Source organism: Mytilus californianus, unplaced genomic scaffold (genome assembly GCF_021869535.1).
Source record: "Mytilus californianus isolate M0D057914Y unplaced genomic scaffold, xbMytCali1.0.p SCAF_6, whole genome shotgun sequence".
Taxonomy (NCBI): domain Eukaryota; kingdom Metazoa; phylum Mollusca; class Bivalvia; order Mytilida; family Mytilidae; genus Mytilus; species Mytilus californianus.
The window spans coordinates 49639616-49651791 of NW_026262712.1; the positions used below are offsets into that span (position 1 = coordinate 49639616).

The following is a 12176-nucleotide window of genomic DNA, read 5'->3' on the forward strand; positions in this document are numbered from 1 at the left end:
ATTTTTTTATGCTAATATTTTGTTGAGTCTGACATGATTTTCTGCAGTTACCCCTTTTAAGATTCAATTTTGAAAACAATATACATATAAGGCCCTTCAAAATACTAACATACAATTTCTTTGATCAATAAAATATTTTTGAAAGTCAAGTAACCTGAGCCTTCATTAGTTTCATTTTACCAGTGTTAAGTGAATGCTGCAATGCAATTATCTCCCTTTAGAATGAAAAATCCTGAAATCAAAATGCATGTATTTAATTTACTACGATTGGAAAAATAAGCATGAAAATACAACTTTAAGCCAATAAATAGTTAATTAAAAATAATTGAAACAGTTTTAATATAAAAATAAGGAGATGTGGTATGATTGCCAATGAGACAACTATCCACCCAAGTTCAAATGAAGTGGGTTAAAGCAATTATAGGCAACCGTACAGCCTTTAACAATGGAAAAAACCCATACCATATAGTCGGCTATAAAAGTCCCCGACATGAACAATATGAAACAATTCAGTTGAAAAAACTAACAGCATGAATTATAACAAAACAATTTACGAAAGAAACAAATATGACAGACATGAACCAATGACAACCACAGAACTACAGGCTCCTGACTTGGGACAGGCACATAAAGAATGTGGAGGGGTTAAATATGTTTGTGAGCGCTCAACCCTCTCCTAACCTGGGACAGTGGTGAAACAGCACAACATAAGAATAAACTATAAAAATCAATTGAAAAAGGCTGAACTCATCACATTGATATAAAGCAGAAAAACATCAAACAAAAACACAGACTGGACATGGCAGGGTATTTATCCATCCTCATCCCTAACAACAAAAAAGACACTAAGTACAGATCTGAAAGTACTCACAGTTACTGACAGCTAGTTCAAAGCCAATAACAACTAATAAAAAAAATCATGTATCTTAAAGACTAAAATATCAAATAATACACATCCAACATCCAAGTGATGTTTATATTTTGGATGGATTTTTAAATTTATATGTAATCAATTGGGGAAAAAAACATGTACTGTTGCCATAAGGTTTCACAATTATTTATGAAAAGAACTCTTAAAAGAGTCTTCATACCAATTAAATGTGAGATAATGAACTAATTTGTCCTTGAGAGTGTTCCTTGTAAAATATTCTTTGAAGCTTCACTTTGACCAATTGATTATATAATATATTTTACATTTCAGACTGAAACATTATGGACTCAAACAGTGGAATTGAGGCAAGTGACATGCTTGCAGAAGCATTAAAGCAACTGGACAATGTTTTAGCAAGTAAGCTTTGTATTACTTACAGCAAATATACAATCAATTACATAAAACAAAGATAGAAAAAAGCTGGTCTTTGCATTTTTTTTAGTTTCTTATAAATATTCTGGTTTTTTTTTTAAAGAAAACAATTTATTTGTAAACTAATATTTCATAACAATTTTTTTTCTTCAATGTGTTCTATTTAAATCAAATCAATGGTAGATATAAGTTTTACAACTTCCAATTCATAAAACAGAGTCTCAGTCACACCTCAACTGCCATGGGAGATAACTCTCTGAACCCAGTTGACCTTATTTCATGAAACAGACAGATTTTCAGTCTACTTTCAGTTCTATTGATACAGTCTTGAACCTATTCTCAAAATAGATTGTTTCTAAAGATATAATGTAAGGATAAGGCCTTTTCAATCCCCCCTCTTTTCAACCCTCCCCTACAATCTGCCTTATCTTATAAATAAGAATAACTTACAAAAGTTAACAAAAATATTCAATTTTTATAATTAGCTGAAAGCTTCCTGTCTACAGTGCATATATTAATATAGATAAGGTCATAGTACAATTCTCTATTTGTTGGTAATAGACAAAATTTTCACATTTTACGTCATATAAGTCTTTAGTATTTTCAAATTTTAAAACTCAATACATGTAGCTATTGAATGAATCTTTTATTCTCATAAACTAAATACAAAGTTACAGAGAATGGTACATATCATTTATTGAAGATGGAAAAATGTTATATTAAATTGCATACAGCTATGAAGAATCTATTTCTAAAAAAGATTTTTATATTGAGATTTGTTAAGGGGATTGATGAAATGTATGTTAAGTGTCATGTCAACAAACTGAGCTTTTGCTTTTCATTTACATAATAGCCACCAAATTTGAACCACACAATGGTAAAGCAGAGCTCAGTAGAAGAAAGACCCCAAGACGTCATTCACATCAAGCCAGAATTGTTAGACTGATGGAGGATTTAAAGAATTACTTGGAGACATGTGATGAAAAAAGCAAGGTCATCACCATGGTTCCCAATGAAGTTACATCCTATATTAGAAAATGGATGATTGGTGTGGACGAGAATATGTCCCCAGTGAGTATATGAATATAGATTTTTACCATTGCACCAAGCATGATATTTGATATTTCTCCACTGTCAAATGCACAAGATTTGGTGGTGGAATCAGTCACTCTATGATTTTTGACAATATGTAGACAAACTTTTTCACTGATCTGCAAAAATATGTGTTCTTTGTATGTGATGTAAACAGTCGTGCCTGTCCCAAGTCAGGAGCCTGTAATTTAGTGGTTGTCATTGGTTCATGTCTGTCATATTTGTCATTGTTGAAGGCCGTACACTTGCCATATAATTGCTTACATCCACTTCAATTGAACTATGGTGGATAGTTGTCTCATTAGCAATCATACCACAGCACGTTATTTTTATAATCGTTGCCTTAATAGGATTTTGAGAGGACAGCAAGAAAATATATTTGATATCATAATTGAATTTTGACCAATGAAGAACTCAAGATCAAACAAACCACAAATTAATTGTATAAAAAACAACAGGTCAGGGCAAGTGTAAATCAGGTTAGAATTTGAGAAAAGGTTTTTCTGACATTTCGAACAAATGTAAATTAGGAAATTTTGCAATGTTTTTACTATTGCTAAAATTGTGAAGAAATAGGTATCACCAAAATAAAACTTGCATCGTAAATTATAAATGAAGTCCTTATTGGAATCTCAAATAACAATCTCATATTTTTGTTCATTTACAAAAATTGCCATTTTCTGAATTTACAGTATACAATATTGTTATTGAAAAGTCAAAGATGATATGTTAGTCTAGTAAAACTGCCTTGTTGCATTCTAACCTTTACTAACCAGAATGTTAGAGGTGGGTGTTTTATCCAAGGCTATCTCAAACCAGAGACATGAATTGACTGTTTCTCTTGTAAAAATGCCAGCTGTAGGAGTAGAAACAGAGAATTCTCATCTTTGAATTCAAATTTGGGCTCCAGTATGGTACCCTCCTAGGTCACAAGGTCATGCTTAAAAACCACCTCAGGTCACCAGGTCACTTTTGAGCAAATAAAACATTCAAATAAAACAGTCTGTCTAGCTGTACTATTCAACATGTCCTTGTCCCATGACTTATTTGCTGCTGAATGTCAAACACCAATTGGTCAAACATTTACATTTACATTGTTCTCATCATGAATATGCATGAAACATTTGCCAGTGAACATTATAAGTAATCAATAATCAATCAGTAAGTGCAGTTTTGGCAGTTTATATATTTAGTTCACAGCACCAAAATACAGTGGAATATGTTTTTTTCAACAGTTGCCATACATAGTATGTCATCATTATTTGTTGTCACACAGAAGATTGAGAGAAACTGAAAACAGAAAAAATAATCAGCAGAACAAGATCTAATTAAATTCTAGTCTCTAATCTTGGACAGTAGCCATTGTTGAAAATGCACATAGATCCTAGAGGTTTTATTCGAAGTAATTCTTGGCATTTATCATAGAAACGAAGACCCTGTGTGTCTTAAAAATTATTTGAAACCTTTACATTTCCCTTCAATCTTGACAGTCGCCATAGACTCAATTACGAATGTACTTACATACTTAAAATGTACTGAAAGTGCAATTGTTTCGACAGATTGCAAACATTTGTATAAGATACCTTTTGATGTTGTGTAAATCTTTTTGACATTCTGACATTAATCTGATTATTAGTGGGAGTAGGAAGCCAAAAATAATAAAGCAAAGTTAGATTAATGGTTCGGATAAATGGATTAATAAAACATATTTATTCTTAATGTAAAATTCATTAAGTTGTATGATCTTTGATGGTTTTTGCAGCTAGGATTAGGTTTTGTGGTTTGTGGTCATATCTGTGTGAAGCGCAGCTACCTTTTCACAGTAGATGGTGTTATATAACTGGTTATCTCTTATATATTTGTATGAACAACTTTTCAATAACATAAACTGTATAGAATTTCATCAGAAGGAGAAACTACATTCTTGTAGATATATCTTTCAACTAGAGATAGAACAATGGAAATTATTGGCTGAAAATTTGAAAGTTGTCATTCAAAATTGTATTGGGTAGACCTTGGCAAGGGGAGATAACTCTTTAGATTGATAATGTGTTTGTAACAGTCAATTATGCATGTAAAACTGATTTTATGAGTTATTTCCCTTGACATAGGGACCTTATCTCCTAAACAACTGATCACTGATATAGTTTTTTAAAAAATGAATGTCTGTCTATAGATATTCAACAAAGGCCATTTCTCCCAGGTCAAGGTCATATCTCCCAGGTCAAGGTCATATGGATGAGACCATACTGTATATATTTCAAGGTCAATGTAACTTATGATAAGGTATAGTATCAGTAATTTTATTCATGACAGTAGTATTGTTTTACATCTGGCTAATTGTAATTAACAGACAATTACGCATGAGAAACATATTTTAAACAAAGAATTATTTGAATCTGGAATAATTTTGAATTTTTTAAAATTGATAAGAAATGTATGATGAAAACTAACCAAACTAAAGAGAGTTAGCCATGCATGCATGCATGGCTCAGGTTAATTTTACTTTCACTTATATATCAGTATGAACTAACTTAACCCTCTTAGCCATGCCTGTATGTCTAACCCTCCTAAATTGGGTTAGTTTTCATCATACATTTCTTATCAATTTCCAGAATTCAAAATTTTCTTCCAGATTCAAATAATTCCTTGTTTTTAAGAGTTATTTCCCTTGGCATAGGGACCTTATCTCAAAAACTTCTGATCACTGACAAAATATAATGTTTTAAAGAATGAAGGTCATATCATGCTCCCAGGTCAAGGTTGAATGGATGAGACCATACTGTATATATATTTCAAGGTCCATGTAACTTATGATAAGGTATAGTATCAGTAATTTTATCTATGACAGTAGTATTGTTTTTACATCTGTCTAATTGTAATTAACAGACAATTATGCATGTGAAACATATTTCAAGAGTTATTTCCCTTGGCAAATGGACCTTATCTCAAAAACAACTAATCACTTACAAAATGTAATGTTTTAAAGAATGAACATTCACCAGAGGTCATATCTCCCAGGTCAAGGACAAATGGATGAGACATTACTATATATATGTCAAGGTCAATGTAGCTTATGATAAGGCAGCTAATATCAGTAATTATATTTATGACAGTAGTATTGATTTACATCTGCCTTGTGTCTATATCTTGTCATGGTCAGGATGCTACTGCAGGAGACAGGAAGTGATAATAAACAAATAAAATCCTTTGTTATCTTTACCATACCTATTAATGAGCAACTAATATAAACATTTATATGAGAAAGATGCTTTTATTGACTTCTGTGCCTTTTATTTATAAATAAACTGTTTAAAGCAAGGAAAAGTGTAATTAGACTTTGGAACTTTCAATGGTATAAAAATATGCTATTGTTATTGAAATTAAGATGTGAAGATTAGAAAAATCTATGAAGAATTCATGAAATTATGGCTGTAACATAGCCAAGGTCATTATTAGGAAATTAAAATATATTTCTGTCATAAGAAATTACTTTCTAAAGTACAAAATGTATAAATAGCTTCTTTACAGTCTGAAGATGCTGTAATATGTGACAAGATTGTCTTTCTTCATTGTCGTTAATTAGCTGTAGTGTCTTAATAGCTAATTAACCATGATTACTTACTACCTACCAACCTGTCAGTGATATATTAGTAAAACAGATTATACTTGCATTGTATCTCATGATAAAATACCAAAGAGAATGTGAATTTCGGCAGAATATTTCAGAAATTATTTCTTTGGTGATTTGGACTGAGAAAGAAAATCGCCCATCTAAAAAATCACACTGTTATATTCTTAAATGGGATACAAATTTGAAAGGATGGTGAACTTTTTGAACTTGAATGGAATGAAGTTATTTAAAAGTCAAATTTATATGGAGAGTCTTCATGAATAATAAATGGATATTTTATGATAGGGGTTTATTATAATGTAAACACCTGATGTACAGAAAGAATGTCATCTTAGACCTCAGTGATTATACAATCTGATAGTTCACTGTTTATAGTAAATAAATTCAATCGGAAGTATCGCCTTCGTGATTGTATGGAATAATCATTGTGTTTTGATTTTACATGTGTTTTATTTGACTTGATTATTGTGATCATTATCATGATTGATTAGTTTACTTGATTCTAAATCTTAGAGGTTTTTCAGATTGACTTTGTGTTAACACCTATTGGTTAAACTGTGAAAAATGTCCAAATTATTCAATATATTTGAACAAAGTGATTAGAAGAATTTGCAGAAAAAAATGGAAAGTATTATTGAATAATTTAAAAATTTTCAATATAAATTGAATATATTTTTTTTTTAAGTTACTGCGATTAATGATGATTTTGTGTTTAATCATGATAATTAGAAGTGAACATTGATTAGTCGATCATTTAGGATTTTAATGGTCACTGACCTCAAACAGGAACATTGAATTTTAATGAAATATATCTTTCATCTTTGGAGGTTTGTTACTCTACGATGTTTAGAACACATGAGTGATGGCCTTATGCCTAGTTTCCAATAATTAATGTGATTTTTTAAGAGGAATGAACAGGTCAAATTGCCAAATGAAAATTGTTACAAATGTCCATCTGATGTAAGAGATTCTTGATATTCATTTAACCTAAGCCTGAAAAATAGGCTTATTTAAGAATAGTGGAATTAATATTGATGATTTTGAAAAAAAAGTAATTTGTGAAAACATGGAAAATGAGACCAAAGTTGTGGTATAGCAGCTATAGATGTAGACTAATGAAATATTGATCTCGTAAAAATGAATTTAATGAATTCGACAAAAAAATTGTAGACAGTAGTTTACTTATATTTGTTTTAAAAAGCTTTTAACAGAAAGAATAAGGAGAAAAATGCAGTGGTATATGAAGCCTTGCAGATAATAAATGGGATGTAAGCACTATGTAGTCTGATATTGAAAACCAAGGAAAGGCTAGATATAGATATATATAAATATTCTTCAAAGATTGCATTGAAAGTCGAGACAAATAGAAGATGTATACAATATTTCACAAAGAGGAAAAACGCTTTTATTGATTACGAAAGTGTCATCTTTATTTTCGAACAGCTAAGTTAAATTAAAGAGAAAATGGGCTGTGATTTTTAATTATATAAATGTTTTTTTAATTAATTAAATTACACAGGAGTTTAAAACTCAGATGTCTTTTTTTTAAAAGCTTGTAACATATTTCTTAAAACATCAAAGGGGGGAAAACATGGATAAATTTAACCAAAGGGGAATTTTATGATTAAGTACAAAACAAAGAATTCTTAATAGCAGTTTGAATGTATTTTTGTATCAGTTTGACAGTCAGTGTTGTGACTTCATAAAACGAGGAATTAAAAGGAAAAACTAAATTTTATACTATGAAAATGCTTTAACTTCTAGTGGCATTTAAAATGGATTAAAATATTATTGCATACTTGAATTAACTATGGATAGAAGGAATTCAGCAGCAGACTATGATGACTTTGTGCGACGTGTGTATTATCAAACTTTACCAGGTCCCAGGAGGAGGAGTAGATATGTAAGTTTAGTATAAAATGAAGGACTTCAGCATCATGGACATGTGGGGGTAATAATCAGTGAAACAGCAGCCAAACAGCAAAAGTTAAGAAAAACATTAAAATGTCATCATGATATCTTAACAAGAGACAAATTGTGTCTGTTCAAATTTATATCATATGTAAATGTCACTGATTCAAGTATTGAACATTAAAGGAGTAGGCCTCGTAAGACCCCTTTTTGGCCCCCATAATATATAGTTTTTACAAAGTTATTGAAATGTAAACTTTTAGCTATTTATTGGAAAGTAGAATACTTTTTTTACATAAATATGGGCTGTTTTTGGACAATACAATGGACATGCATAAAGTACTAGCATCATTATTGCATGCAAAATTACTGAAATCTTCACAACTTTAGCATTTGTACTAATTTTAAGATGATTTTGTCTAAAATGGAAGTGGCCGCACTTGTGTTCAGTCTTAATATTTAAACATAAGTTGTATTTAATGATAATACATAATATATATAAATGTTCAGACTGAACATGAATGCAGCCACTTCCATTTTAGATAAGTTTCATGGCATAGTTGATAGATTTTTCCATATTTAAGCTTGAATTTGAGCGTCTTTAATGACCTTTTCAACATGAACTAATTGAATCTACTGAAATAGGCACTTAAGTGTTTAAAAAATGTCAAAAATCGGAACTTCTTTGACTTCTGAAAATCTCCCATCAACAATTCTTTCAAGACTTACAGATGCAGATCCAGGATATTGAAAAGGGGGGGGGTACCAAAGCATCTTTAGGAGTGGGACTTGTAAAAAGTGTATGAATTAACCAAATATATCCATATATGTTGATCAATAAGGGGGACACCAAAGCAATATTAGGAATAGGACTTGTCAAAAGTGTATGCATTAACCATATTTTTTGCTCCAAAAGGGGGGGGGGGGCACCCCTCTAACTCTGTCTCTTACTTAATTTACTAAGATAAAAACAAAGACAACTACTGTCTAGGCTGAGCTGTAGTATAGAGTATAGAATATAGAAAAGTTGTGAATAAATTACACAGAAACTATCACAAAGTTCTGCTATCTGCAACACCAAACCCTGTCTTATTAGACCATAACTACTATGATCAAAGACAATTAAAGTTGAGATTCAGACTATTATAGTCAGAGCATTATGACCCTAACTCCCCTCACCCTCTGCTCCCAAAGTATTTTGGATCACTTTATTAAATAATTAGAGGTGTCATGTTTTCTGAGTTTTTGCATTAATTCATTACAGTTATTGTGGCTGCTTTCATGACCTTGGATACTGAAAAGAACCAAAATTTCCATTACTTATAATAATCTTGATATACATTTATGTCTGAAGTAAAAATTTACTCAATGCGGTACAAAGATTGACATATTGTATAGACACTTTTCTAATGTTTGTTGAAATCTATATATCTTTTGGTTGTTTGTATCCTTGGGTTGCTGTTGCATTGAGGTTTACCCCACAATCCCTTTTTTTATCATTTTTATTTATCTACATCTGTGGTCAAGTTTAGACCAAATGTTTCATTTGAAGGCAGTCTGATTTCTCATTGTGAGTTTAAAAGTTAAAAGCGTACTGGTTGAGACAATTAAGACTGTCTTTAATTAAGATGAAATATATGATACATTTTGTAATATTAACAGGACATGGCATCCTATTGACACTTTTTCTTGTTATTTTCTGTTTTTTGTTTATTTGTTCTTGTTTTAATTGTCCTAAAATTTTATTTAGTTTTATTTTAGAGAAAAACTGTAGAATAAGTTAATCCATCTTTTAATTTATGAATCAAATGGTCCTCAATTATTTATAAAACACATTTAATCTGTCATCATAGTTTATTTATCTTTGTCTAATTAGAACATGATTTATAGCTGCTGATTAAGTTATGTTTGCATTTGATGCATTTTGCAGTGAAAGCACTTCTGCAGGCATAATATGTATGCACTTGTATACAACCTATATATACTATGTGGTATGGGTTTTGCTCATTGTTGAAGGCTGCATGGTGACCTTTAAGTTGTTTACTTCTATGTTGTTGGTTTCTGGTGGAGAGTTGTCTCATTGGCAATCAATATATACATATAACTAATATTAAAATTATAAAAAAATAATTCAAGTGTCGAGAAAATTATACTATAAGGTAATACTAAAAAGTAAAATGTGCATTTCATCTTTTTTTTGTGAATTGAGACCTGTTTTAACTGAATCTTTCAATAATAATCAAGTATCTTTTTGGTAAAGCTGTTGCCTGTTTTTTTATAATTTGCCTTAAATGCTATAAAATAAAATCACTTTTTTTGTGTGTTAAATTTGCAAAATTTGATGTTGATATAATATCACAATTGACATTTTTCAAATAGAGCAAAACAAATTTATATTATGGTTTAGTATAACTATGTAAAAGATGGAAAAACATTATTTTGAAAGCAGCAAAATGGCACCCTAATACCTTTAATGCTTATTTTGGTAAGCTTGTATTTGGATTGTCAAAAAATGATGCTTTCCCCAAATTGCCTCTAAAGTAGATTTTTTTGTAACAAAAGAGACTAAATAAAAGTTTCTATCTTTCTATCATAACTCCTTATTTTCTTCTTTATTATTTCTATATTCAATTTGATTGATCCACAACTTAATTCTAATAGAAATAAGAAGATGTGGTATGAGTGCCAATGAGACAACTCACAATGTGTAAAAAGTAAACAGTTATAGGTCAAAGTACGGCCTTCAACACATAGCCTTGGCTCACACCGAACAGCAAGCTATAAAGGGCCCCAAAATGACTAGTGTAAAACAATTCAAACAGGAAAACCAAGGGTCTAATCTATATAAAAAACGAGAAACGATAAACACTTATGAACCACATCAACAAACGACAACCACTGAACAACAGGTTCCTGACTTAGGACAGATGCAAACAAATGCAGTGGGTTTAAACGCTTTAACAGGTGCCAACCTCCACCCTAACCTGAAATAGTAGTGTAACATTACAACATAGAAAGATACTTAGATAAAATTGTGTGAACCACTTCAAGGAAATCAGACATTCACAATTAAATAAATTATTTCTAAAAAGAAACCCTAACAAGAAGTTGTAATTATGTATTGTCCTCTTGTACACGTGTATGTGTCTGGGGTTATGAATAAAATCTTGAAATCTTAAAATCTTGCAAAGCATTACCCTCATTCATATATCAAAGTATAAGAAAACATATGAAGTAAGTATCTGACAGACAGATCTGAAAACCGCTTCCACATTAAAACTCATCACTGCCAAAAGTCATTCTGTTCAGTACTTTTTGAGGAAAGTGTGACAGAAAATTTAAAGTTCATTCAACATATTGAAAAAAGTATCAGCAAACAGGAAGTAGGTGTCTGACAGATACATGAGATATGAAAATTGCTCACACATAACAACTCATCACTGTCAAGCTGCTGATAAAATATGCAGTCCTTCTGTGTACTAGTACAAGTGAAATGTGTGAAGATAAACTTTAAATTCATTCAACATATTGAAAAATTCAAAGGAAGAAGGTGTCTAACAGAATTGAAAAGTGCACACACTTTACACTCATCACTAACAAGCTGATGAATAAATATGAAGTCATTCTGTTTAGCAGTACTTGAAAAGAGTTTATAGGACATAGTTGTAGGATAAACAAAGAGTCAAGGCTAATGCTATATAGCCCACTCCTAGAGTGGGTTACAATAATAATAATATTATAAACAAGTTCAGATATTATTGTACAATTTTGTAACATGGTTTGTAAATATGTTGGAATTTGTTAAAACATACCAAAGATTACACACTTATAAATTTAACAAATTGAGCAGGGGAGATAAATCAACACCTCAGCTTACTTGGGGCCTCTTATTGATATGGTAACACCACTTTATATACAGACATTTAACTAGATCAGTGGTGTTGATAATTGATCTATGAGTGTTTAATGGACTTGAGAGATTTGTATGGCTGATACTATTGTCCAGAATTTGACAAATCTATTATCACACCCAAATTATTAGCCTGAATAAATGAATTCTTAGGATATATCATCTGATTTGTGTAATTGATGTCTGGACACTGAATCATTCTGGCAAGATAAGTACTAGTTCAAGACCGCTGAGGAAATAACAACAATTAGTTTGTAAGTTTGTAGACAAATCTGAAGTTAGACAACTTAGAAGTCTTCTCATGATTTGTCGTCTGTATTCCGTTA

The 12176-nt window shown here is 30.8% G+C and overlaps 1 protein-coding gene across 7 annotated transcripts in view; it reads left to right on the forward strand.

Moving 5' to 3' along the window:
• Positions 1–12176, forward strand: part of LOC127706775 (liprin-beta-1-like) — a 187263-nt gene that overhangs the window by 101228 nt on the left and 73859 nt on the right. For 4 of the 7 annotated variants that reach the window (XM_052211451.1, XM_052211452.1, XM_052211455.1 and 1 more), the window contains exons 1-2: positions 1209–1288; positions 2157–2374. The exons of 2 other annotated variants lie outside the window; for them this stretch is intronic. In XM_052211451.1, coding sequence (XP_052067411.1) covers positions 1213–1288; positions 2157–2374 — 294 coding nt within the window. In that variant the 5' untranslated portion in view covers positions 1209–1212. Of the gene's footprint in view, positions 1–1208; positions 1289–2156; positions 2375–11993; positions 12105–12176 lie in introns of those variants that run through there. One more of the 7 variants, XM_052211457.1, reaches the window with a different exon arrangement.